The sequence below is a fragment of the Cervus canadensis genome, chromosome 14 (genome assembly GCF_019320065.1).
Source record: "Cervus canadensis isolate Bull #8, Minnesota chromosome 14, ASM1932006v1, whole genome shotgun sequence".
NCBI classification, from domain to species: Eukaryota; Metazoa; Chordata; class Mammalia; order Artiodactyla; family Cervidae; genus Cervus; species Cervus canadensis.
In genome coordinates this window covers 631,141-658,969 of record NC_057399.1, presented here as the reverse complement: position 1 = coordinate 658,969, position 27,829 = coordinate 631,141, and the positions used below count along the sequence as shown (strand labels likewise).

The 27,829-nt window shown below is 39.0% G+C and overlaps 1 protein-coding gene across 1 annotated transcript; it reads right to left on the bottom strand.

Moving 5' to 3' along the window:
• Nucleotides 1-311: 311 nt before the first annotated feature.
• On the bottom strand, nucleotides 312-27,542 carry ESCO2 (establishment of sister chromatid cohesion N-acetyltransferase 2). Its single transcript, XM_043487160.1, has 11 exons — nucleotides 26,598-27,542; nucleotides 25,151-25,211; nucleotides 23,578-24,403; nucleotides 21,205-21,298; nucleotides 18,139-18,196; nucleotides 15,062-15,188; nucleotides 13,799-13,930; nucleotides 12,648-12,737; nucleotides 11,822-11,965; nucleotides 4,373-4,548; nucleotides 312-1,579 (listed from the first exon to the last, which is right to left on the bottom strand). The coding sequence occupies exons 1-11, from the start codon at nucleotides 26,896-26,898 to the stop codon at nucleotides 1,447-1,449; spliced, it is 2,142 nt and encodes a 713-aa protein (XP_043343095.1). The 5' UTR covers nucleotides 26,899-27,542; the 3' UTR covers nucleotides 312-1,446.
• Between the last annotated feature and the right edge of the window lie 287 nt (nucleotides 27,543-27,829).

Here is a 27,829-nt window from a genome sequence, read left to right as displayed (position 1 = left end):
GCTAAGTGCAGGACTGTTTACTATTGCCCTCCCAACTTCCTCTTTCTCTCCTTAAGAGTTCTCTCCATGTTTTTGCTGAGGACTTGAACATGGTCAATATGGCTGCAGACCCTGAACTGTAATTCTTTGCTGATCTTGAATAAACCCATTTTCGCTAGAAAGATAAGTGGCAGTCTATTTGTTTTAGGTCAACAGCTGCTCTAAGTATCTGTGCAGGTTGCTGTGTAGATATAGTTTTCAATGACTGTTTTTTCACAACCACAAACTAAAATGAAAATCAGTACATTCAACTGAATAAGAGAATAGAAAAATAATACAGAAAAGAATTTTAATTGATTCATCATAAAGGCATTGAGCAAAATAATGTTAATAAAAGTTTTCAAATAAAATATTTCAGACAATTTTTAAATACAGCAGTACAGAAACTAGCATTAAAATGTTTGGAAAATTTACACACATTTTAACACTTTCACAGTCTTTTTAGAACCCAAACTTTTAAATTTTAGAACTACTAACTTAAAGGCAAATAGAAGAATGTAGAGGAACAGATTCTATAGTTACGACCTGGACACTACTTCCCTAGAGTCTTACTGCCAGAGTGAAGCTACATGACTTTATAATAATAAAAAAAGCTGAATATCTCAAAGTAAGTATCCATGAATTATATTAGAAAAATGTATCCATATTTAGGTATATTTACATAAAGTCATCATGTTCTGTGGCCCATCAGCCTAGATATATTTATTAACCTTGGTTCTGTTAGTATACATTTAAAATCTAACCATATGAATCATTTAATCCAACTGGGTATTGTTTTGTTAGACACCAATCACTAGTAATAAGTTCACTAAAGAAAAGTAGCACAAACACCAAAAATTAATGAAATGACAATAGTGCAATTACAAAGTTTAATTTTAATTAAATCTGAAGTGTGCCTTCTGAATAATGATTTTTAAAATGAAAAAATATTTAGCTATAAATTCTGTTCTATACAAAAGGACATTATTCCTTACATCTTTCCCTGGTACAAATTGGAAATTCAAAATACTTTAACTACACTCAAACTGAGTTGCTACAGCCAAGTACCTATAAAATGAGAATTTTGTATGTGAAATCAGGAGTTACTTTTAAAAAATGGGGATGGAAATTTGCCTATCTTTAAACTTTCTGATCAGGCATGAAGTAATTCTGGCCTCAAAGTGTACTTTATAAATAACTGGTCAAATTTCTGTGAAAAACCAATGTTCTTACATAGAAGAGAAATAATTTTCCAGCTATAGCTACAAAGTTTCATAATTAAGGATTCAGAGTGCTAGTCAGTATACATTAAAGATTTTCCCTTTCTTTGTATCCCTAGATAATTGCTATTTGTTAAATAGTTTGTATTTATGATAACGGGCTGTCAGAACTCATTCACACATAACTGTTCTATAGTTGAAATTGGTCTCAGCTATTAAAATTGTATACAAGGAAATTAGGTGTGTTGCAGTACTTGGTTGCAAATAACTTGCCATCTGGTGTTGGGTCAGAGAATGCTATTTCATCAGTCCTGAGAAAATAGCCAAACATGAAGCAGTTCCTAAAAACAGAGGAAAAGACAATTTAACAATGGAACCAACTTTAAAGTTTGATTAAACATGAGCACAATATTTTAAAGCAATCTAGTTAAAAAAATTCAATCTCTTTTGTTTTTCAGTCACTAAGTCGTGTCCAACTTCTTTGCGATCCCATGGACTGTAGCCCTCCACGCTCCTCTGTCCATGGGATTTGCCAGGCAATCCTGAAGTGGGTTCCCATTTCCTACTCCAGGGGATCTTCCTGACCCAGGTATCGAACTCCTGTCTTCTGCATTGGCAGGAATGGGCTTTTTTTTTGTTTTTTTTAAAAACCATTGAGTCACCTGGGAAGCCCCTCAATCTTTTAAAATATTCTTAGTTAAAATCATTTTATTAAGTGGTAAAATGACTCAATGTCTTAAATTTTAGGGGGTGGAAGTTTAATGGTATCATTTCACAGGTGAGAAAACTAAGGCCCATAATAAGTTCTGCTGAGAGGCAAAGAGAACCATACAAACCATCCAGTTGACTGTAGGTGATCTGTGGTAATAAGCTACTGATATGAAATAATATTGCTAACTAAAAGCCACAGATAATTACAATAAAAAACAACAATTTTAACCAATAACTATCTTCCTTTCAACCACATCACACATTCAGAGCTTCTTAAGAAGGCAAAACCTAATTTTGCCTTTTGACTACATTTTGACTGCATTTTGACTACAACTCTCCTTGCTCCAGCTCAACTGGGATTAAAAGCAATAAAGTGAAATAGCTGAAATGATTCAACAAAACTGAGGGATAGTCTATGAAATAACTGGCCTTAGTCTTCAAATTCATCAAAGTCCTAAAAGACAAAGAAAGGCTAAGTAACTTACAAGTTAAGGAAGATGAAAACTAAAGAGATATTATGACTAAAAGCAATATGTAATCCTGAAGAGGAAAAAAAAAATGCTATGAAGGGCATTTGAGACAAATAATAAAACTGAAATATGGACTATACATTAGATATTAAATATCCCAAATTTGGTAACTGAGCTGTTCTTATGTAAGACAATATACTTGAACATACTCAAGTACTAAGGGGGTAAAGAGGCATATTATATGTAACTTTCTTTAAAATAATTCAGGAAGAAAATAAAAAAGAATCTGGACAAAGATATTGAGGGTGTTCTTTTTACTATTCTTCCTATTCTTTCATATGTGAAATTACTTCAAAATAAAAAAGAATTGGATTCAATGAGAAGTAAAGGTATCAGCTTCAAGTACACTTACTATATAATTGAATAAAAAGTGTATTGCTATATATACTAGACTCCAAAGCAAAATACTGATTAAGCAGTTGTCTTTGTCTTCATGAATGGTATGAGCTACTCAAAGAGTATTATTAGATCTGTGGCTTTGAGTCCTAACTCTCCTTTTACTAGCTCCACCAGTGTAATCTGTACTAATAATCCTATCTGAGCCTCAGCTGCTTCTGATGCAAAACAATTAGGAATAATACTGTTCACTTGTGAGGACTTAAAACATACATTGCCTGTAGAGAGAGGATTAGGCTCCTCATATACAGGAGAGCTGCCAATTATGTTACCTGTATCTCCAACCCAAATGTGTGAGAAGATATGTTCTCAAATGATTGTTTTATATTTCTCCTTTGCAACTTGATTTTTATCACTGCTTACAATCTATTGCCTTAGTATTCAAAGTATTACCTACATACCAGCAACATTCAGCATCAGTCAAGAGCTTGTTAGAAATGCAGCATCTCAGGCCCACCCCAATCTACTGAATCACGCCTGCATTTGAGCAAGATCCGCAAGTTGTTCATGGGCACTTTCACATTAGAGAAGCACTGGACTACTGCCTGGTAGAACCAGGTTAAATACTGGTATTCTCCATGGCCTTCCCTGGTGGCTCAGATGGTAAAGAATGTTCTGCAATGCAGGATACCTGGGTTTGATCCCTGGGTCAGGAAGATCCCCTGGAGAAGGGAAGGGCTAACCCACTCCAGTATTCTTGCCTGGAGAATCCCATGGACAGAGGAGTCTGGCGGGCTATAGTCCATGGGGTCGCTAAGAGTCAGACAAAACTGAGTGGCTAACATGCACACACACATCCTCCATCCCAAATTTATGTATCTCAATAAAAAATAAAGAAAATGGAGGTTATTTCACAATTAACTACAAATAAAAATCTTCATAGACACCAACTTTTCTCACTGCTCCCCTTTGTAAGGTATGTGTGGGTTAGAGTTCTCTTATATATGTTAGATATACTAGACTTTTACTAATTAGATAAATGATTTGTAAATAACTATTCTCTGGGTTGTCTGCTAATTCACTTTTATATTTAGTTACATTTGTGTTACAGTAAGTCTCTGTTAATCATCTAGTCACACATCAATAAACATACAATTTCTACAATTCTTTTTTAAACCTCTATTTTGTTTTTACAGGTTATATTTATTTAATTTTACATCTGTTGAATCTAATAAAAAGTTGGGCTTGTATTTTCCATTTGTTTGCCTTCTTTTTCTCTTTCATTTCCTAGCAATTTATCTTTATCTTATTAATGTGTTGGTCTATAAACAAATCCAGTCTTTGACTACAGGTAGTTTGAAAAGCACTGGTCTAGAACATTTCACACTTGGAATACTGTATGCAAAACTGAGGACACCTAGTATTTTTTTTCAGTGTCAGCATTGCGTTAGCCTGACTTTGGTAGTGTTAACACAGACCAACGTCACCCCCTCTGGCTCAGGAGCCAGGGAAGCTTCTGGGAGCGCTCACCTGGGTCTAGCCAATTTCACTTCTTACCTGAGCGTGTCTACCAGTCGGCGCGCAATGCGCTTTCTCCTTTTAAGTCTGAAGACCCAGATTCTACTTATCCCACACACTGCAGGTTCTGGAACATCTGAACATTGCCAAGCCCTCTGACATTCTTTAGAGCTTGGGGTTTCTGGGCCAGTTGGTTCAGACATGACACGGAAGGCCTGCAATGATGCACAGAGGCATTAGAGCTAATGGTACAGCTGAGTTCACATTTCTTTTAAAACAAAACTTATGTATCTAAAATGAATCTTTTTTTTTTTTTCTAAAATGAATCTTATTCCACCTTCACAAAAATGTTTAGTTCTTTGCTATTTCTTGAATTCTTGCCCAATTATATTCACTTAATGCAGAAAAATGATAGTGGTGTTGAGATATTCCCACATTATACCAATTATACACCAATTGGTGTATTATACCAATGTGAAACTCCCTTCTTTTATTGATTTAAAAAGATGATAAAATTCAGGCTCTTAATAAAGCACATAAGCTTCTCTCATTCTTTCCATCCTAAAGTGTATATATGATATCCTAAAAAAAAAACACTAAAGGTTTTTGCATATAAACTATGAAATTGGTGTTTTAAGTTTTTTCTAATTCTTATTTTGAAATAATTGTAGATTCAGAGGAAGCTGACAAATGGTACAGAGAGGATGTGTATCCTTCACCCTATTTCCCCCAATGGTTACATCTTCCCTAATTGTAGTACAATACCAAAACTGAGAAATTAACATGGGAACAACGTGGGTGGGACAGTTCTGTGACAATTCATCATATCTGAATACTGATTTAACCATAACTACAATAAAGATACAAAGCTACTGCATTATCATGAAGCTCTTCCTCTTGCCACCTCTCTATAATCACACCCATCTTCTCCCCTCCACCATTGCTAAGGTGTGTAACAACAATCTGTTCTCTATCTCTAAAATTCTGATATTTTGAGGATATCATATAAATGGACTCAAACAGCATGTGATCTTTTGAGAATGGCTCTTTTTCACTCAGCAATATGCTCTTGATAACCTGTCCAAGTTGTTGCATATATCAACAATTTGTTCTTTTTATTGCCAAGTAATATTCCACTGTATGGATATACCAGTGTGTTTAATTACTCACTTACTGAAGAACACTTTGGTTGTTTCCAGCTTTTGGCTATTACAAATAAAGCTGCTATAAGCATTCAGCTATGGGTTTTTGTGTAGACATAAGTTTTCATTTCTGGAATAAATGCCCAGGACTATGATTGCTGAGTCATATGGTAAATGTATGATTAATTTTTTAAGAAACTGCCGAGCTGTCCCCAGAGTGGCTGTGCTATTTTACATTCCCTCAAACAAAGAGTGAAAAAACCTCCTTTCCCTGCACCCACACCAGCATTTGCTATCGTCACTGTTTTACACTGTAGTTGTTCTTAGGTGCATGTGAAGCTTTAACTTCCATCAAGAACACTTTGCTTCTGAAATGAGAATGAGTAAGGGTACATGTACAAGTCAGTTGGCTATACATATCTTCCTCAACTTACAGTTACATCCTAATAAACATAGGTGATAAGCTGAAAACACTGTACATTGAAAAGAAGTGCATTTAATACACCTAACCTGCGAAACCTCATTGTTTAGCCTAGCTTACCTTAAATATGCTAAGAATACTTACATTAGACTACAGTTTGGAACAATCATCCAGCACAAAGCCTAATTTATAACAGACTGCTGGAACTTCCCTGGTGGTCCAGTGTCTGAGACTCTGAGCTCCCAATGTAAGGGCCCGGGTCGGATCCCTGGTCAGGGAACTAGATCCCACATGCTGCAACTGAGAGTTCACAGGCTGCACTAAAGATCCCTCATGCTGCAACTAAGAGCTGGCACAGCCAAATAAATAAAAATCAAATCGATAATACAAGGGGAAAAAAAAGCGCTGAATATCTCATGTAATTTACTGGATACTGTACGAAAAATGAAAAACAAAAAGGCTGTATGTAGAGAACGGTTGTTAAATATACTGTTTATTTATACTTGTGATCGCCTAGTAGACTAGAGCTGCCATTCTCTGCTGCTGCCCAGCATCACAAAAGTGCATACGGCTAGCCCAGGAAAATATGAAAACTTGAAGCAGTTTCTGCTGAATGCCTATGGGTTCACACCATTGCAGAGTTGAAAAGTTGTAAATCAGAGACAATCTGTATTGCCTATTATTACTACATAAACAGTGCACTTAAGATCAAAGAAAGAAAAGGCCAAATTGATTACTTTTACAGAAGTAACAAATAAAACCAACTGCTTTTCTTTCTCCACTCATATGAAGGGGGAACAGGGAAAAGGGAGGCACTATAAAAATGAGTAAGACCAATTTATGCTAGCATCATTTCAAGATGTCTTAAAACAATTAAGTATTTTTAAAAGTAAAGGGACCTAAGTGTATGATATTATAAAGTCAGGTTAAAAGAACACATTTGAGCTATAATTCTCTCTAGCTTAAGACTACCCTGTAAGCTCCTTGAAGGGCAAAAATTATTATCTCTATTTGAGAACAAGGGCTGGCAAACTTCTTCTGTATGGGACCAAACTGTAAATACTTTAGGCTCTTTGGGCCATGTGGGCTCTGCTGCACCTACTGAACCCTGCCACTGTTGCACGAAACCAACCACAGATAATATGAAGACAAATGAGCATGGCTCTGGGCCAATAAAGCTTTATTTACAAAAAAGAGGAAGACCACACTTAGCCCATGGGTTATTATTTGCTAACTCCTCTGCCAGAACACTGTTAATTAGTATCCAAAGCAGATTCTAATCACAGGACAAGTAACAACCACTTTCCAATTTTCTGTTGATGGGTGGGGCTGTGTTCTCTCCCTGTTATTTGACCTGAGACCAAACTACTGTGGAGGTAATAAAGATAATGGCGACCCTTCAAAAGGACCCGGGCACGCACTGCTGCACTCAGGGCCCCCAGCTGCAGGAGACCACCACCAACGCACGCCTCTGCCGGAGACTCCTGAACACTCACAGGCAGCTCTGGGTCAGTCTCTTACGGGATCACCGCTCCTTTACCCTGGATCCTGGTGCGCACAAGGTTTTGTGCAAACAATAGTCTGTTTACCCAGTCCTGTTTAAGTTCTGTAATCAAATCCCACTGGTCTCCAAAGTCAAAATCCCTGGGGCTTCTCATTCCCTTTGCCAGATCCCCAGGTAGGGAAATCTGCTGTGGGTCCTAGAACTTTAACGGTGCGAGAATTTCTTTGGTGTAATTGTTCTGCAGTTTGCGGGGCGTCGGCTCAGCGGCTCTATGGTGGGGTTAATGGCGACCTCCTTCAAGAGGGCTTATGCCACAGGCTGTGTGACCCAGGTCTGCTGCACGCAGAGCCCCTTGCCCCTGTGGCAAGCCCCTGCTGACCCGTACCTCCACAGGAGACACTCAAACACTCAAGGGCAGGTCTGGCTCGGTCTCTGTGGGGTCTCTGGGTCCTGGTGCACACAAAGTTTTGTTTGAGCCCTCATAGTGTCTCCGGTCAGTATGGGGTTTGTTTCTAAACACAATTTCACCCCTCCCACCGTCTTGCTGGGGCTTCTCCTTTGCCCTTGGACATGGGGTATCCTTTTTTGGTGGGATCCAAAACTCTCCTGTCGATGGTTGTTCAGCAGCGAGTTGTAATTCTGGAGTTCTCGCGGAGATAAGGGCACGTCCTTCTACTCTGCCATCTTTACTAAGCATGCCCCCACCCATCAGAACAAGCCCCAGTTTGCCAACAGTCAGACTCTCCTGTCAGAAAGCTTCCAAAAGTCTCTTATCCTTATCCATCAGAGGGCAGACAGAATGAAAACCACAATCAAAGAAAATGAATCAAACTGATCACATGGACCACAGCCTTGTCTAACCCAATGAAACTATGAGCTATGCCATGTAGGGCTACCCAAGATGGACGGGTCATGGTGGAGGGTCCTGACAAAACATGGTCCACTGGAGAAGGGAATGGCAAACCACTTCAGCATTCCTGCCTTGAAAAACCCATGAACAGCATGAAAAGGCAAAAAGATAGGACAATGAAAGATATGATACTGAACTCCCCAGGTTGGTAAGTGCCCAATATGCTACTAGAGAAGAGTGGAGAAATAACTCCAAAAAGAATGAAGAGACAGAGCCAAAGTGAAAACACCACCCAGCTGTGGATGTGACTGGTGATGGAAGTAAAGTCCGATGCTGTAAAGAGCAATATTGCATAGGAACCTGGAATGTTAGCTCCATGAATCAAGGTAAATTGGAAATGGTCAAACAGGAGATGGCAAGAGTGAACATCAACATTTTAGGAATCAGTGAACTAAAATGGACTGGAATGGGAGAATTTAATTCAGATGACCATTATATCTACTACTATATAGGGACAGGGAGGCCTGGCATGCTGCGGTTCACGGGGTCGCAAAGAGTTGGACACGACTGAGTGACTGAACTGACTGATTACTGATGGGCAAGAATCCCTTATAAGAAATGGAGTAGCCCTCATAGTCAACAAAAGAGTCTGAAATGCAGCATTTGGGTACAATCTCAAAAACAACAGAATGAACTCTATTCGTTTTCGAGGCAAACCATTCAATATCACCGTAATCCAAGTCTATGCCCCAACCAGTAATGCTGAAGAAGCTGAACAGTTCTATGAAGACCTACAAGGCCTTCTAGAACTAACACCCCAAAAAGATGTCCTTTTCATCACAGGGGACTGGAATGCAAAAGTAGGAAGTCAAGAGCTACCTGGAGTAACAGGCAAATTTGGCCTTGAAGTACAAAATGAAGCAGGGTACAGGCTAACAGAGTTTTGCCAAGAGAACGCACTGCTCAAAGCAAACACCCTGTTCCAACAACACAAGAGAAGACTCTACACGTGGACATCACCAGATGGTCCATACTGAAATCAGATTGATTATATTCTTTGCAGCCCAAAATGGAAAAGCTCTATACAGTCAGCAAAAACAAGACCGGGAGCTGACTGTGGCTCAGATCATGCGCTCCTTATTGCCAAATTCAGACTTAAATTGAGGAAAGTAGGGAAAACCACTAGACCATTCAGGTATGACCTAAATCAAATCCCTTACGATTATACAGTGGGAGTGACAAATAGATTCAAGAGATTACATCTGAAAAACAGAGTGCCGAAAGAACTATGGATGGAGGTTCATGACATTGTATAGGAGGCAGTGATCAAGACCATCCCCAAGAAAAAGAAATGCAAAAAGATAAAATGGTTGTCTGAGGAGGCTTTAAAAATAGTTGGAAAAAGAAGAGATGCTAAAAGCAAGGGAGAAAAGGAAAGATATACACATTTGAATGCTGTTCCAAAGAACAGCAAGGAGAGATAAGAAAGCCTTCCTCAGTGATCAATGTAAAGAAATAGAGAAAAACAATACAATGAGAAAGACTAGAGATCTCTTCAAGAAAATTAAGAGATACCAAGGGAACACTGCATGCAAAGATGGGCACAATAAAGGACAGAAATGGTAGGGACCTAACAGAAGCAGAAGATATTAAGAAGAGGTGGCAAGAATACACAGAACTATTAAAAAAAGATCTCATGACCCCAGATAACCATGATGGTGTGATCACTCACCTAGAGCCAGACATCCTGGAATGTGAAGTCAAGTGGGTCTTAGGAAGCATCACTATGAACAAGGCTAGTGGAGATGGAATCCCAGGTGAGCTATTTCAAATCCTAAAAGATGATGCTGTGAAAGTGCTGAACTCAATATGCCAGCAAATCTGGAAAACTCAGCAGTGGCCACAGCACTGGAAAAGGTCAGTTTTCATTCCAATCCCAAAGAAAGGCAATGCCAAAGAATGTTCACATTATTGCACAATTGCACTCACCTCACACACTAGCAAAGTAATGCTCAAAATCCTTTAAGCCAGGCTTCAACAGTACATGAACCATAAAATTCCAGATGGTTAAGCTGGATTTAGAAAAGGCAGAGGAACCAGAGATCAAATTGCCAACATCTGCTGGATCACAGAAAAAGCAATAGAGTTCCAGAAAAACATCGGCTGCTGCTTTATTGACTATGCCAAAGTGTTTGACTGTGTGGATCACAACAAATTGTGGAAAATTCTTCAAGAGATGGGAATACCAGACCACCTAACCTGTTCCTGAGAAATCTGTATGCAGGTCGAGATGCAACAGTTAGAACTGGACATGGAACAATAGACTGGTTCCAAATTGGGAAAGGAATATGTCAAGGCTGTATATCGTCACCCTGCTTATTTAACTTCTATGTAGAGTACATCATGCAAAATGCTGGGCTGGATGAAACACAAGCTGGGATCAAGATTGCCGGGAGAAATATCAATAACCTCAGATACGGAGATGAAACCACCCTATGGCAGAAAGCAGGGAAGAACTAAAGAACCTCTTGATAAAAGTGAAAGAGGAGAGTGAAAAACCTGGGTTAAAACTCAACATTCAGAAAACAAGATCATGGCAACCAGTCTCATCACTTCATGGCAAAAAGATGAGGAAGAGGAAACAATGGAAACAGTGGCAGACTTTTATTTTGGGGGGGCTCCAAAAATCACTGCAGATGGTGACTGCAGCCATGAAATTAAAAGATGCTTGCTCCTTGGAAGAAAAGTTATGGCCAACCTAGACAGCATATTAAAAAGCAAAGACATTACTTTTCCAGCAAAGGTCCATCTAGTCAAAGCTATGGTTCTTCCAGAGGTCATATATGGATGTGAGAGTTGGACTATGTAGAAAGCTGAGTGCTGAAGAATTGATGCTTTTGAACTGTGGTGTTAGAGGAGACTCTTGAGAGTCCCCTGGACTGCAAGGAGATCAAACCATTTAATCCTAAAGGAAATCAGTCCTGAATATTCATTGGAAGGACTGATGTTGAAGCTGAAACTCCAATACTTTGGCCACCTGATGGGAAGAACTGACTCACTGGAAAAGACCCTGATGCTGGGAAAGATTGAAGGTGGGAGAAGAAGGGGACGACAGAGGATGAGATGGTTGCATGGCATCACCAACTCAACGGACATGAGTTTGAGCAAGCTCCGGGAGTTGGTGATGGACAGGGAAGCCTGGCAGGGAAGCCAGTCCAGGAGGTCACAAAGAGTCAGACACGACTGAGCGACTGAACTGAACCAACCATTTTGCCAAATATATTAACCTGCATTAAGCCACATGTTCCAATAACTGAGCTTGTTTAAAATACTATACTTTATAGTCCAAGTATATAAAAGACTATATGAGCTTAAGACTGACTAATCCTGATTATATAAGGCAAAATACCAGACACAATAGAAATAAATGACTTCAGTTATCCAGATGGTCAAGGGTATTTTAGAAGGAAAAAGATCATTAATGGTAGCTTCTTAAATGCTTGAGACTTCTCCTGACTACTTCATTTTGCTCAAAAGTTACTCCAGTAATTTGTAAGACAGCATACCATACCTGTTTGATGGGCTCTGCAATTAAACACCCAACTACTTTCTTTTCATCAGAGATAAACAGCAAGGTTTTGGTTTTGTTTGGATATTTGGGAACAACTTGCTGGAAGCCCAATTCATTATCAACAAGTTCCTGGACATCTTCAACCTAATAATGTCAAAAACCGAAAGAGATGAATTTGTTTTTTAAAATATAACAAAATATATATATATATTTACACACACAAAAGTATGCTTATCAGTTTAACCTCTTTTGTCTCTATTTCTTAAATTTTCACAACCCCCAAATTATTCCACTACTGAGGCATGGTTCTGCCACTTTAGAAACAGGGTTTTAAGAAAGTATTTTAAAGATCATTTTCAGCACCCTTGAGCCGAACAGGGAGTAGGAAGATTCTGTTTCAGCGTTATCCCTTGTCCACTGGGGCGAAACATCCAGCCCAAGAAACAAAGGCAATACCAACCTAAGAATTAGATTCGGGAGCCATTGATTTCTCAACCTTATAAGTTTAGTTTATTTTTCACAAATGGAAGATGTAGGCAAGCAATACACTATGGACTCTTATCTGTTTTCTTTAACCTCTTCTTGACACACCTTCACTTGTTTGGTAATTGTAAGTTTAATTTTGTATGAACTACTTTGAAAGTCATCCTAACACCTGTACCAATGTACAGTGATTATCTATAAGCAAAGGTGTTTTATATAATACTTCAATATAGGTCGATTTTTTGGTGGAGAATGGGGAGAGTAGAAGGAAAACAAAGACTGAAAAACTAATATTGTAAAGCAACTATACTTCAATTTAAAAAGAAAAACTACTGTCTCATACCTTTCTGATAGCATAACTCGGATCACGTGGCAGGACCAACACAATTTTCCCATCCCAAAACTCAGCTACAACACGTTCTTTTTTCCAGGCCTGTCAAAGAGGGGGAAAAAATCACATTTTGATCTAAAGTGGAAAAATAAATAAATAATGTGGTCTGGAGAAGACAAAAAAGATGAATAAGTGAATGATATAAAAAAGATAAAATTCAACTACATGAATGTGGTAAGGGAAATAAAAGATGACTGAAACAAAGCTCCTGCCCTCAGGGGGCTGACATACTGTTGGGAGACACGTAAACAATCTATTGTAAAAGAAAGTGAAAGTTGCTCAGTCATGTCTAACTCTTTGCGAGCCCGTAGTCCATGGAATTCTCTAGGCCAGAATACTGGAGTGGGCAGCCTTTCCTTTCCCCAGGGGATCTTCCTAACCCGGGGATCAAACCCAGGTCTCCTGCATTGCAGGCTGATTCTTTACCAGCTGAGCCACAAGGGAAGCTCATTACAAAATAAGGCGAAGTCAAGTAAGAGCCCTTTGTAGGAATACAGAAAAAACCCCACAAATTAGGAGTGTGAAAGTGGGGGAGGGGCAGGATAAGAAGAATTTTAATAAATCAGGCTAAAAGTATTAAGAAGGCATGAACTACAGCAATAAAAACATGAAAAACAGAGATGCATTTGAGTAGCAGGTGCAATCATAAAGATAAGGCCAACAACAGGCTGTATTTGAACTTGGAAGGTATTTCATGAAGGTGCTTCATGAAGAGCAAAGAAATACCCTGGAGGAGTCAAAGAAAGCTGTTTTTCTGAGGTTATCTAGAAAGAAGAAACTGGAGTGAGGAAAGGGGAAACTCCTCAAATCTTTGAGTTTTCTACCTTGACTGCTCAGTTCTGCTCCAAAAGCTAGAGGTAAGGATGCAGGGTGTTCATTCAACCAAGAGCAGTAACTTCTCTTATATTAGCACATGAAGTTTGAAATGGCGTATCTATTAAAACTAAAGTACCATCAGTCTCAAATATTAAACACACAACAAAATTACAGATGATAAAATATTTCTGCATATGTAAATCTTTCTATATTTAGGCAAAAAGAATGTCTCTTTTAAAGCAGTTTCACTTTTAGAACAAACGGAAACCTTTTTTTTTTATACTTACTGTATATTTGATTCCTTCCACAAATCGGTGGTGATGCTGAACATGCTGCAGTTCATCCTCAGGGCTGGAAGCAGCGTAGATCATGCCACAGGACTTACACATGGTGGCTCCGAAATGTTTCTGACCTGCATCCTACAGTTGGAAGAGAAAAAATAGCCCATCTAAACACATCACAGACAGCTCTGCATTTAGTAAATTTGTCCATTCATTCAAATTTGTCCTTATTTTTCTTTTATGCTGGTACAGGTGAAACATAAATGAAAGTTTGGTTACTCTTTCTCTCTACCCACCAACAAAACAGAATGAGAAGAGCCTAACATGCCATCATGATAATAGAAGTGAAACTGCCTCTTTGAATGGACAGCAGAAAAAAAACACACCAAGATTCTTTAGCTGGACCCATAGTTCTAAGAAGGAATAAGATGAAATCATAAATATTATAGCTAAGATGAAAAATGGAACATCCTTATTAAGCTCTTATATGAGAGGCCTAAAAAAGCCTTATTTCAAAGAAGCAGGGCAAAATTTTAGGACTTATACATTCATTAGATAGCATTTTTTCCTTAAATGGTTAGGAAAAATTAATTTTAATTAAATATTAATAAAATTAAAAATTAAATATTAAAATTCTTTTCTGCAAGAGCTGATAAAAATTAAGTATAATACATAGTAAAAGTTTAAGAAAAGCATAGATAAATTAATGAATATAGAGAATTCAGGGACATTCAATGTCAAGGCTCATTAATTCCTATTCTATCTTACAAGGCATTGCTTAAGGCTACTGAAAACACCAAATTTTGAACTATATAGGTGTTTGCAAATTTTTTGCCAAGGGCCAGATAGTAAACATTTTAGGCTTTGCAGGCCACACATATTCCTCTCCTTTTTTCACCAACCTTTTAAGAATATAAACGCTACTTTAGCTCAAAGGCCATGGTCCAACTTTGGCCCACAGGTATCATCTGCCAAACCCAGGTCTAATGCAGTGTAGCTCTTCTCATTTAGTCTTTTACAGGCTGGCTATAATCTTCCTGATTTGGAGACAACTCGCTCATCAGCACTCTCCTAAACTGCCAGCACTCCCAACACCATCGGTTCACAAACATTCTTGACTAGTTTTAAATGCTGCCACAACAGCAAAGGTAGCATTTACAAACTCAGAACATCTATAACTCCTGGTAACTAGGCTAAGACCACACGTCAGACTTCAGGTTCTATATGTGAGACCCACATACAGGAGAGCTTTGTTTTAAATTTACTCACAATGATGAGCTGGTCTTTTGTTTCTTTGTTTGAATCCTTCGTATTAGTACTCTTCTGTACGTTGATTTGTTTTAAGAAGTTAGTAGATGTGGTGGATCCCACAGAAGACTGTTCTTCAACTAGAGATCTTGAAATAGAAAGGTGGTGTTATTTAATAATTTTAACACGTTTGATAAATTATAATGAAAAGAAAACATATGTATGTAACATTTGCAGAGGACTTTGCAATTTTTAGTGCTTTCTATCGGCAATAACTTGATGAAGTAATAGGGCTAGAAACAATTAGAAGCCCGAGGCCCACTCAGACAGGATCAGTAGTCGACTCAAGGTAAAGTAACTAGGGAAGAATGATGGAAAGATTCAAATTCTTGTCTTCTAACTCTAAGTTCAAAGGATTTCATCTACAGTATCAGATGCGTATAGGTTTCCCAGGTGGCTCAGAGGTAAAGAATCCACCTGCTAAGCAGAAGATGCAGGTTTGATCCCTGGGTCAGGAAGATCCTCTGAAGGAAATGGCAACCCACTCCAGTATTGCCTGGGAAATCCCATGGACAGAGGAGCCTGGTGGGCTATAGTTCATGGGGTCACAAAGCATCAGACATGACTTAGTGACTAAACAACAACAAATCAGATGCATATACATAGGATTTCTTCATAAGTTGATGTCACCTTTAAAAATTAATCTTTTCTTGCTTTTCAAATTTTAAGACAATATTTACCCATGCAGGCATAAAGAAATTCATGGAATGCCACAGCAAATAAGTATACTCTAATACTGGATCTCACAGACCCACAGGAAGTCAGTCACCAGCAACCAGCATATTATGATCCAACAACTTTTTACTGAGGCATGGGGCAGTGAGTGAGGCTAATACACGGCTAAAGCAGCATCCTACTATTCTCAAATTCTCATACAAAAAAAAAATTTAGCTGGATAGATGTTGAGGCAATCTTTTTCCTTTAGGAGACAATGCTGGGGCTGGCTTATAGAGGTTGCAAACTGGAGCCCATAGGCCAAATTTAGCTAGCAGATATTTTGATTGGCTCACATAGAGTTTGGATTAGCTACCAATGTTTTAAAACCTAGAGATTTCACTTAAAAATGTGTATTTCCAATATTGCAAGAGACACCCGAAGATCATTAGACCTGTTTCATCAAGGAATCTAAAAGTTGGAGCTACTGGCACAGGCTCTTTTAGATGGGGTGTGCTTCTCCAATTGGCTGCAGTCTCTGTAGGTCTCCCAAGGATCAAAGAAATAGAAATCTTTAGAGAGTAGTGGCGGGAGGGGGGTGGGGGGGACAAGTACCCAAAGCAAGAAGTTCAAATAGAAACTCACACTGATAAATAAAAAAACACTGGAAAAATACCCTATGTAATACTTTATGCTAACCCAATCTGTCCTCTTATCATCTGACTAGAAAATGGCTTTTATAATGACTTGACAAACCTATGGTGAGAAATATATTTCACATCATGACCAATACAGATACACATACATAACTGGTCACTAAATATACTATGTGAGAGATGTATTATTCCATTAAGAAAAAATGCTAGATGTGATGCCCTTAAATTTTTATTGATGTGACAAACTATCAATACTAATAATGCCAATAATATAAAAAACACTTGTCTAAGTCACTGACTCCTCTATACCTTATACAACCTTTGCTAAGTAACTCAGCACTTCCCATCCTTGCAGGCATTTTTACTTCTAGCCTAGCAATGTTAACACTTTATTATACACATTTGTTTAAATGTCTGTCCTCTTCTAACCATGACTTCCTTGACAGCAGAACCATGTTGTACTTATCTTCACATCTCTAAAATTCAGTGTAGTTCAATACCACATGGTATTCTATAAATGTTCGCCAAATGTAAGAGTACAAACCCAGACAATCTGTGATCTACCTAAAGTAAAAGTCAGATTAAACCACAGAAACTTTTTGGGTCCTACCTAATGAGAAAATTTCAAATGATTCAACCAACAGTTTCCTAACATCTCCCTATGCTAGGTTAGTTTACACACTGTTAGCTAATTGTGATAGGTTTTGATCCTCAATAAATAGAAGACAGATGAGAAAAAGGAAAGGTGAAAGAAATTAGGAATACGGTCTTTGAAGGGGAAAAACTACCCACCCAACCAATCTCCAAGACAATTCAGGATGAGATGCCCTAAGAGCAGGAAAACTTTACTAGGAAGTACTCTGCTCAGTATCTTCAGATGTTTATCATCAAACAGGGAAAAAAGAAACAAAGCTGCTTAGTGAGCAGCTCCCTAGAGAAGGAAATTGTAACCCACTCCAGGATTCTTGCCTGGAGAATCCCATGGACAGAGGAGCCTGTGGGCTATAGCCCATACGGTCGCAAAGAGTCGGTCACAACTGAAGTGACTTAACACACTGCTTAGCGAGATGCTCAAACTGTAAGAAACTTCGTCCTCAGAGCTTTTTTGTGTATACTCATAAGCACCCATGCCTCCCCCAGTTCCAGTTTTAGTTTCGATCAGGATAGTGTGTAGCTTCTGAGTTGCGGCAAGTTACTTACTCCTCTGGCCAGTCTCCTCATCTGTAAAATGGGGTAATGATGGTATCCACACCATGACATGCCCGAGTGCCCATTAAACATGAACTATTATCAGTATGTTATCACACAGAGGAGGCAATACAGCCTAATGGGCTTTGATTAAATATGGATTCTAGTCCTGGCTTTGTCACCAAAGAGCTGTGCAACTGTGGCTGAATTACTAAGTTTTCTCCGTTGCAAAGGGTAATAACAATATCAAGCTTCTGGGTCGTTGCGGGGATAAGTGAAATAGTGAATATAAATTATTATGGGTCAGGTATTACACAAAAATGGAAGAAATTACTATTATTCCAGCCCATAAAGGTCTTTTCCTTTCTTAATGCTTTAAGTTCCTATGAAGTTTCTATGAGAGGGTCTGATTTCATCTCCTGTTCTAAATGTCTCAATGGGGAAGAGAAAAATGTTCTCCAAGTTAAATAGTATAAGAAAAAAAGAGACCCAGTGGACTCATAATTAAACCTTGAACATTAAAATAAGAGCAACCCTTACCTTTTTGTGTTGACTGAACACATAGTGAAGATGGGATAGACACTGGACTCAGGAGAAACTGGCAAGGGAAAAAAGTAAACAATAATTTGTATCACAGAATAAACTTAAAGCTTTAAAGCATAAGATTTTAAAGATTAATAAAACCAAAATACTCACAATACTTGATTTCAAGACTTAACACTAATTAAGAGAGTATGGTATTGACAAACAGATCAATGGAACAAAATAGAGCCCCAAAACACCCACCACCCATGCACGTACAGTCAATTGATTTTTCAATGGCAAAAAGATAGCTATCAAATTACGCTGGAACAATTTGACATCCATATACAAAATCAATGACAACACTCACATAAAAATTAATTCAAAATGGATCACAGATCTAAATGCAAAATGTGAAACTATAAAACTTCTAGAAGAAAATTCCACATGAACTTGGGTTTCATAGTAAGTTTTTACATACAACACCAAAAGTGCTCCAGGAGCAATAACCACATCAAGTCCAGAACCTGGTTTCCAAATAATATTCCCCAACAGAAGGGACCATGGTTCCTTGGAGAAATGGCTGAGTCTAGGACTAGGTTAGGGAAAGTGCAAGATGAGCCTATAGCCTTTTGTAGTGCCAGAAAGTAATAAGGAAGTGCTCAAAAAGCAAAAGAAGGGGACATGTCAAAGAGAACTGACCCAATGGTCAAAGCTGGAACAATATGAATGACACACTAAATCATGTAGTATTAGATTTTAACCCCAAATATAAAATATTCATGAGTACATACTGGTGAATATTCAGGAGTCTATTTATTTATTTAAAAAATGAGTAAATAAATGGGAGAGAAGAGATAACTCTTCCTAACAGAAGGATTCCAAATAATATATGTGAAAATTTCCCCTTCCAAGAGATGAAGCTTAATCCCCATCCCTCCCTGAAAGGGTAAACTAAGACTTAATGACTTAGTTCCAAAGAACAGAGTTTGGCAAAGGAAAAAGGGTAACTTTTACAGTGGAGAAATTGGGCAAACCTGACCAACCAAGTGATAGAGGTAAGTTAACATCTATGATGTCACGTGGACATTGCACCCAAAGTGGTGAGAATGGCATTCTCCTCAGTGTCATTCTTCCTCCAAACTCATAACCCCGGTCTAATGATGAGAAAAACATCAGACAAACCCAGGTGCAGGAACATCCTATAAGATATCTGGCTAGTACTCCTCAAGGTCATGAAAACAAAGAAAAGACTGAGAAAATGTCACAGACAAGAGGAGACTATGGAGACACGGCAACTAAATACAATGTGATCCCTAGGCTGGGTCCTACAACAAAAAGGGGATGTTAATGAAAAAACCAGTCGATTCCAGATACAGCCTAGAGCTTATTTAATCGTAATACACCAGTGATTAGTTTCTTTGTTTTGACAAAAGTACAATAGTAGTATAAGATGGTAACACCACCTTACCGGTCTCTGAGAAACCTGTATACAGGTCAAGAAGCAACAGTTAGAACAGGACATGGAACAAAGGACTTATTCAAAATGGGAAAGGAGTATGACAAGGCTGTGTACTGTCACACTGCTTATTTAACTTCTATGCAGAGTACATCATGTAAAATGCTGGGCTGGATGAATCACAAGCTGGAATCAAGACTGCCAGGAGAAATATCAACAACCTCAGATATGCAGATACTACCACTCCAATGGCAGAAAGTATAGAGGAAGAAACGAACCTCTTGATGAGGGTCAAAGGGGAGAGTGAAAAAGCTGACTTAACACTCAACATTCAAAAATTAAGATCACTGCATCTGGTCCCATCACCTCAGGGCAAATAAAAAGAGGAAAAAGTGGAAGCAGTGACAGATGTTATTTTCTTGGACTCCAAAATCACTACAGATGATGACTGCAGCCATGAAATTAAGACACTTGCTCCTTGGAAGGAAAGATATGATGAAACTAGACAGTGGATTAAAAAGCAGAGACATCACTTTGCCAACAAAGATCTGTATGGTTAAAAATATTGTTTTTCCAGTAGTCATGTATGAATGTGAGAGTTGGACCATGAAGGCTGAGCACTGAAGAATTGATGCTTTCGAAGACTCTTGAGAGTCCTTATGATTGCAAAGAGATCAAACCAGTCAATCCTAAAGTAAATCAACCCTGAATATTCATTGGAAGGACTGATGCTGAAGCTCCAATACTTTGGCCACCTGATGCAAAGAACAGACTCAGTGGAAAATAAGACCCTGATGCTGGGAAAGGTTGAGGACAGGAGGAGAAGGGGAGACAGAGGATGAGATGGTTGGATGGCATCACTGACTCAATGGACATGAGTTTGAGCAAACTCCAGGAGACAGTGAAAGAAAGGGAAGCCTGGAGTGCTGCAGTCCATGGGGTCCCAAAAGAGTTGGACATGACTTAGTGACTGAACAACAACAATAGAGTAAATGGGGTTAAGACATGTACTCTTTGTACTATCCTTACAACTTCTCTGTAAATCTAAAATCACTACAAAATGAAAAGCTTATTTAAAAAAAAACGAAAAGAAGTGGGAGTTCCCTGGTGGTCCAGTGGTTACAATTCAGTGCTTTCATTGCCATGTTCATTCCCTGGGTCCAACCTCTTACTTGAAAGATCTCTTCCCTAGATCACAATTAATCACTGGCAGACCCAGACAAAACCCAAGACTCCTGATGCCAAATCCAGTGACCTCTTATGGCTTAGTGAATTCTGCTTACAATTGGGCTTTGATCACAGATATATATATTTTTCACTCCCTCCTATCATTTGGGGTAAAAGGGTAGGTATGATGAGAACACTCGGCTCTAGATAGCTTAAGTAACTGGGCCATATCTCACAGACCAATTAATCAGAGTATTTTGTCTTAAGTTCTCACATAAGTTCTCCTTGTCTCCTCCTCAACAGTGTTACCAAGAGCAACACAAACATACAAAGTCATGGATACTGAATATTTTAAAAAGCCAAAATAGTATATTGTATATACTTTCATATTGACACATGTAATGAAGCATTATTACAAGAAAAAAACTCATTTTGAGAAGAAAAGTTCTCTTACTTACCTGCCTTGTTCTCACTGAAAGACTCCTCTGAAGGACAACTCTTATTTTCATTAGTTTTACACTCCCTTGAAGAAATGACTCCATCTGATGCATCCTGAAAATGAGTAAAATTAAAGAAACCTATAATTCTTAATCTTCGCACATTTAGTCAATGCATCCCAAGAGATCTGTTTCTAAAACAAAATATGTAGCTTATCATGAATTACATTTCATAATGACTTTAAATCCTCAATTTTCAGTCTGTTTTAAGGAAAATTTCCTCTATATTTACTAAATGTAATATTTTTAAAAGATAGAGTGTGCATATTTAAGTTTATAATTTGTCATCCTGTCAAAAATGAATTATTTCCTGATAAAGATGACAGAATGAAAATCATAGAACATCCCATCTACAAAAATAAATTGAACAACAGAAAAATCAGTAAAAATGCCAAAAAATCTCCCTAGGAGCCACCAAACTGAAAATAACCAACCCTTTGTCACAAGCTTTAAAAACAGGGAGCAAAAGAGAGAAAAACATTCTGGAGTAGTTGGAGAGGCTTCTAACTCCCACTTTTTGGATAGTAGCAGGGAGGTGGGAAAAACAAAGTAGACACACTTGTGATAAATTTCAGTAAACACTACTTATTTGATGAGACTTAAGAGAACATACAGCTTGGGGGAAAAGGAAAAAACTTTTGATTAAAGAAGAACTCCTATTCAAGATCATAACTATCTCCGAAGAAGTAGGGACAAGTCATCAGTTTGCCATTTCTCAAGGCTCCACAGAGCTGGGAAAAGGTTATGCACTGTCTAATGAAAACAGCAGTTACCCTTAGCTAAGCTGTACTTAGTTGCTCAGTCGTGTTGGGACTCTTTGCAACTCCATGGTCTGTAGCCTGCCAGGCTCCTCTGTCCCTGGGATTCTCCAGGCAGGAATACTAGAGTGGGTTGCCATGTCATCCTCCGGGGGATCTTCTCAAACCAGGGATCAAATCCATGTCTCTTCTGTCTCCTGCACTAGCAGCCAGGTTCTTTACTGCTAGTGCCACCTGGGAACCCCCTAAAAACACTGACTATCAAATAAAAGTTAAGTTTCTCTGGACCACAGTCATGAAGGAACTTAAAGAGCTACCTCAATAATACCAAAACCATAATACCATAAAACCATATTACCAAAAAATGATGGTAGGCTTCATTAAGCCAAAAGAGGGAGGAAAATCCTATTTTTCTACTCTGCCTCAAAATTCTTTATAATGATGATAGTATCTGGCTTCATAAAAGCATTCCTCCAGAATAAACAAAATTTTGTTCCTGTATGACAGTAATCTCCGGGAACAAAGTATCAGGCTACCACTTGACAGGTCTCGGCTCCTCATTTCCTTCCACTAAATCAATGTATGGAAACATACCTAGATCAGACCAGTTTTGTTGCTAATTTTACTTACACTGTAAACATTTAAGTTTGCAGTTCCCACTGGCAATGTTTCTTCCTGTCTATCTAAAGTATTGCCTGGTGCACTGGGAAGACCCAGAGGAATCGGGTGGAGAGGGAGGTGGGAGGGGGGATCGGGATTGGGAATACATGTAAATCCATGGAAAAAAAAAAAAAAACCTAAAAAAACCTAAAAAAAATAAAATAAAAAAATAAAGTATTGCCAAGTATATTGCTAAATGGAACATGTTCTTGCTTGCCTAAGCCATAAGAGCAATTCTACTAATTCTTTATATTGTTTCTGACAAAAAAAACACAACTATATCTTGATAGGGGTTTGGGTTACATGCTATGTGAGTTTATCAAAATTCAGACTATATATCTGTACAATTCACTGTATATAGATACATGTCAATTTAAAAAAATACGGGGCACAGCTCAGGCTAAAATTAATTCTCAATCCATCAAAATAAGTGTGTGTGTATTGGGGGGGGGTCCCTCTGCATTTCTACCTATTCATCTTCTTATTAGCCTTCTCCATGTCTATTTCATAATGAAGAGACAGTCTTATTAAAATGACATGATGATTTCTCTGCAACATTTCTTTCTTTTCCGAGCTTCATTTTAAGGGACTAGCTACACACACACACACCTACCTACATACATACATACAGATACGGTTTTCCCTGGTAGCTCAGTTAGTAAAGAATCTGCCTGCAATGCAGGAGACGGGGGTTCGATCCCTGGGTTGGGAAGATTCCTTGGAGAAGGAAATGGCAACCCACTCTAGTATTCTTGCCTGGGAAATACCATGGATGGAAGAGCCTGGCAGGCTACAGTCCATCGGGTCACAAGAGTCAGACACGACTTAGCGACTAAACCACCACCACCACCACCACTACCACTACCATATACAGAGAAAGCCAACTTAGTTTTAGAAGCTGTATGTTTCCCTTTACCTTTATTAATTTCTCTTCACTTTTACTTCTTTCACTCAACAGCTCAATGTTCAGTTCTTTTTCTACTAACACACACTTTGGCGCTTGCCTTTTCTCAAATCTTCTTTCATTGACAGTCTCTCCATCAGACTCTTCAATAACTTCTGATTTATTTTTCTGGGTGAGTCCCAGTAATGGCTTATCTTCCAGGGATGATTTTCTCAATGAGGGCTTTTTCTTACTAACAAAAAAAGCTGCTCCACCCTGGAGAGTAGCTTGTGGTTTGACCTTCTGGCTTAGAACTCGAGGAGCATTCAGATTATTTTCAGCTGAGTAACAATTATTCTCCATAGCTGGCTTATAGGTCACTCGGTTCTGCTTGGAATTTTTAGAATTCTTTGATACAGGCTTGATGCATTTATATCCTGCTTGACACTTAGCAGTCAAACTCTTCTGTGGTTTTTTGTTCACTTTCTTGGAGCAGACTGGTTTTCCTTGCATTTTTTCTGTCATATAGGAATACGATTTATCCTCAATATTTGTTTTTAGACCAATGGATCTACTCTCTTTTATCAGCTTTCTCTCCAATGGATTGAGGTACCACTTATCTTTGTTGTAAAAGGATACAGCAGACACAGCAGATTTAAATGGTGAACCTTGATTTGCAGATGGCAATCTATTTTTAGTCGTTTTGAGTGGACTTGAAATCAAATGGCCCTGTTGAGAGCAATGAATCTTTCCTTCATTTTTAATAGTGGTTTGGCAAATGTGCTTTTTATTAGGTGATGGAAATACATTTTCAGTGAAGTCCAAAACTAATTTCTTTGATGGAATTTCTGATAATGGGCTATGAAAAGAAACACAGTCCATTGAGTTATTTTGCTTCAGTTTTTATGTCAATTTACTACTAAGCAATAAACAACTTCACCTGGAAGGCATATTAAAAATATATCTCCAAAAGCATCTATCTACATACACTATTAGATTAGCAGTTGGAATTCTCAAATTCTGTCTACGAAGTATTTGAGTATTTTTCAAAACTAAGACCCTGATAATGTTTGTGAAAACATTTTACAAAGAAGCTTTGAGATATGTGTGTGTGTGTGTGTATGTGTGTTTTAAAACCTATTTCTAAGTTTTGGCCATATACTCCGAAGCAAGTTCCCTAAAATGATTAACTATACACAATAAACTGACCACTTAGGGCCTGTAATTTATATCTCTGGTATAACATACACAGAGTACACAGCTTTCTAGGATCGCTGTGTATAATAGGATGAGCACCTATTATATGCAAAACAGTATGCTAAATATTACATAAGAGAGCAGAAAGAAGCAAGGTAATAAAAGATCTGACACACATTTCCAAGCCATAGATAACAGCCCTTTTTCTGATTCCCTCCAAAGGCACTAAAGAATTAATTATAAAAGCGTAAATAGTATTTCCAGACTAGAATTAGAATATAAAGTATTAATGTAACTACAAGGAGTAGGTAAATGAAAGAATGGAAATATTTAGACATAGGAGAGAGAAGATAAAAAAAATTTAAGACGGTAGATTTTTTTAAGAATTCCCACTCAGGATGAGACTTACGTGTCATGGTTCAAAGAGCACTGCTTCCTTTTTGTTGGCGTTAAAGCTGACATCCTAACTCCTAAAAGCAACAGAATATAATAACCAAATAAATCCAATGTGTATAAAAATCGCTATATCAAAACTTCGATTTATAATACTGAAAAAGTTCTCAGATGGGTGATGGTTTATTAAGATTAAAAAAAAGGGTTTTTTAAAAAAGCAAATTACTTTGATAAAGTATGAAGGTAAAAAAAAAAGAAAATTTAAAAACACTACCTCACAAAGAAAGTGAAGTCACTCAGTCGTGTCCAACTCTTGGCGACCCCATGGACTGTAGCCTATCAGGTTCCTCCATCCATGTGATTTTAGAGGTAAGAATACTGGAGTGGGTTGCCATTTCCTTCTCCAGGAGCTCTTCCCGACCCAGGGATTGAATCCGGGTCTCCCGCATGGTAGGCAGACGCTTTACCGTCTCAGCCACCAGGGAAGCTGCCCCCCGCCCAACCCCCTCCCCTCCAACCTCCAACCCCCACCCCCCACTAATTGAGCAGAGACAGTACAATTTAAATTAAGCAGGAACAGTACAAATTTCAAGCTGGAAAATGGTCCTACCAAAGAGGAAGGATTTTACCCCATTTCAGGACACACTTTCCCGACTTCAACAGCCTGATGAATTCATCTCAAGTTTAATCACTCTATATCCTGGGCAGCTGTCCTTCCCGTAACCTTCACCACCCGCTTCCCCCCAAATCCCAACAGCTCTCCTGCTGTTAGATGCTCTTGCCCTAGGCTTCCAATCCACCCTGCACTGCCTTGGTATCCATTTTGCGTATTTTCTCGTCTTTGGCTTGACGGTCTTTCCCTACAGCCTGCAGGTACAATGAAGGCAGAAACCACCTATAACTTTTTCATCAAAAGCCAGCAAGAAAACGGGGAAGCATAATTCTCTCCCATTTTATTAGCTGAGGAGCCGCTTCTTTTCTTATTTACAAAATACTCTGACCTCCTAAGGCTGTGAGTAATAAACACAATCACGCATGTTAACTCTCGAGCAGATGGTATGTTGCTCAATAAATTTTCCCTTCCCCTTCCTCTCGGATCAAGTGTATTTTTAATACACAAGCATAACTTTCAAGTTAAACAGAAAGACCTGAGTCTCTGGAAATTCGTGCTGAGCTGCAGCTTTAAAAACCTTTCTGAGGCTGAATGAGGAAAGACAGGAGAGAAAAGCGACCCTGTCCCCACACGCTGTCAGGGCAAAAAGGCGAGAAAACTCAGCATCAGAAAGATGGAAACCCGGAGACCTGGAAGCGCGGACACCAGGTCGCTAGCTCTGGTCTCCAGCTTAGAATGCGCCAAACACAGAGCAAAAGCTCTCCTTTTTTGACATTCACCCCCACGTTCCACAGAACCTCCTGGTCTCCTGATTCTTCCAGATCTCGCCTCGGCCCCAGAAAGCACTTACCTGGTAGCACCTCAGACAGACGACCTCTCCTCAGCCGAGCCCGTAGTCCCCCACTGTATTCAAATTCTCGCGCGCCAGTCCAGGCGGAAACCGCTGCGTTCCGATTCGCCGCTTCCCAGCGTGTCCAAGGGCAGGCTCGACGATTGGTTGTGCACCAGCGCTTGCCCCGCCTCGCAGGAGGCGGTCTCCAAGAGTCTCCCGCCCTTGCAAGGCTGAAACCTCTCCCCTGGTGGAAACCACGTCTTCCAGAACCCCTTGCGGCAGCGCCGGGCTCCTTTCTGGAGGCCTTACCTAGGTGCATTCTGGGAGTTATAGTTTTCTGCAGAACGACGGCGTTCTCTGTTACTCGATATATTGAGGTCACTTGCTGTTTTTTTTTTTTTAATAGCAGCTTAAGAGTCTCAAGTTATTTTTGACATTTGGCGCTATAATGTTGGTGATCTGGTCGCTAAGTCGTATCCGACTCTTGCGACTCGATGGACTGTCGCCTGCCAGGCTTCTCTGTCCATGGGATTTTCCAGGCAAGAATACTGGAGTGGGTTGCCATTTCCTTCTCCAGGGGATCTTCCCGACCCAGGAATCCAACCCAGGTCTCCCTCATTGCAGGCAGATTCTTTACCGACTGAGGTACGGTTACTCTTTTTTCCTAGAGATGTTAGGTGAAGCAATCTTTTTTTCAAGTTAAATAAAAAATTAAATCACGGCAGTAACATCTACGTGCCAGGCATTCGTGCACGTTTTAGTGTTTTATTTCACTCACCACAGTCTACGGGATATGTACCATCATTCCCATTTTATAGAAAATAAAACTGAGGGCCTGAAAACAATTACTTTTCATAGGACAGTGTAGATTCTTGCTTTGGAAAGCCCAAAAGTTCCTAAAGCACTTGTTTGTTATTCAGTTCAGTTCAGTCGCTCAGTCGTGTCCGACTCTTTGCGACCCCATGAATCACAGCACACCAGGCCTCCATGTCCATCACCAACTCCCGGAGTTTACTCAAACTCATGGCCATCAAGCTGGTGATGCCATCCAGCCATCTCAGCCTCTGTCATTCCCTTCTCCTCCTGCCCCCAATCCCTCCCAGCATCAGGGTCTTTTCCAACTAGTCAACTCTTCGCATGAGGTGGCCAAAGTATTGGAGTTTCAGCTTCAGCATCCGTCCTTCCAATGAACACCCAGGACTTATCTCCTCCAGGATGGACTGGTTGGATCTCCTTGCAGTCCAAGGGAC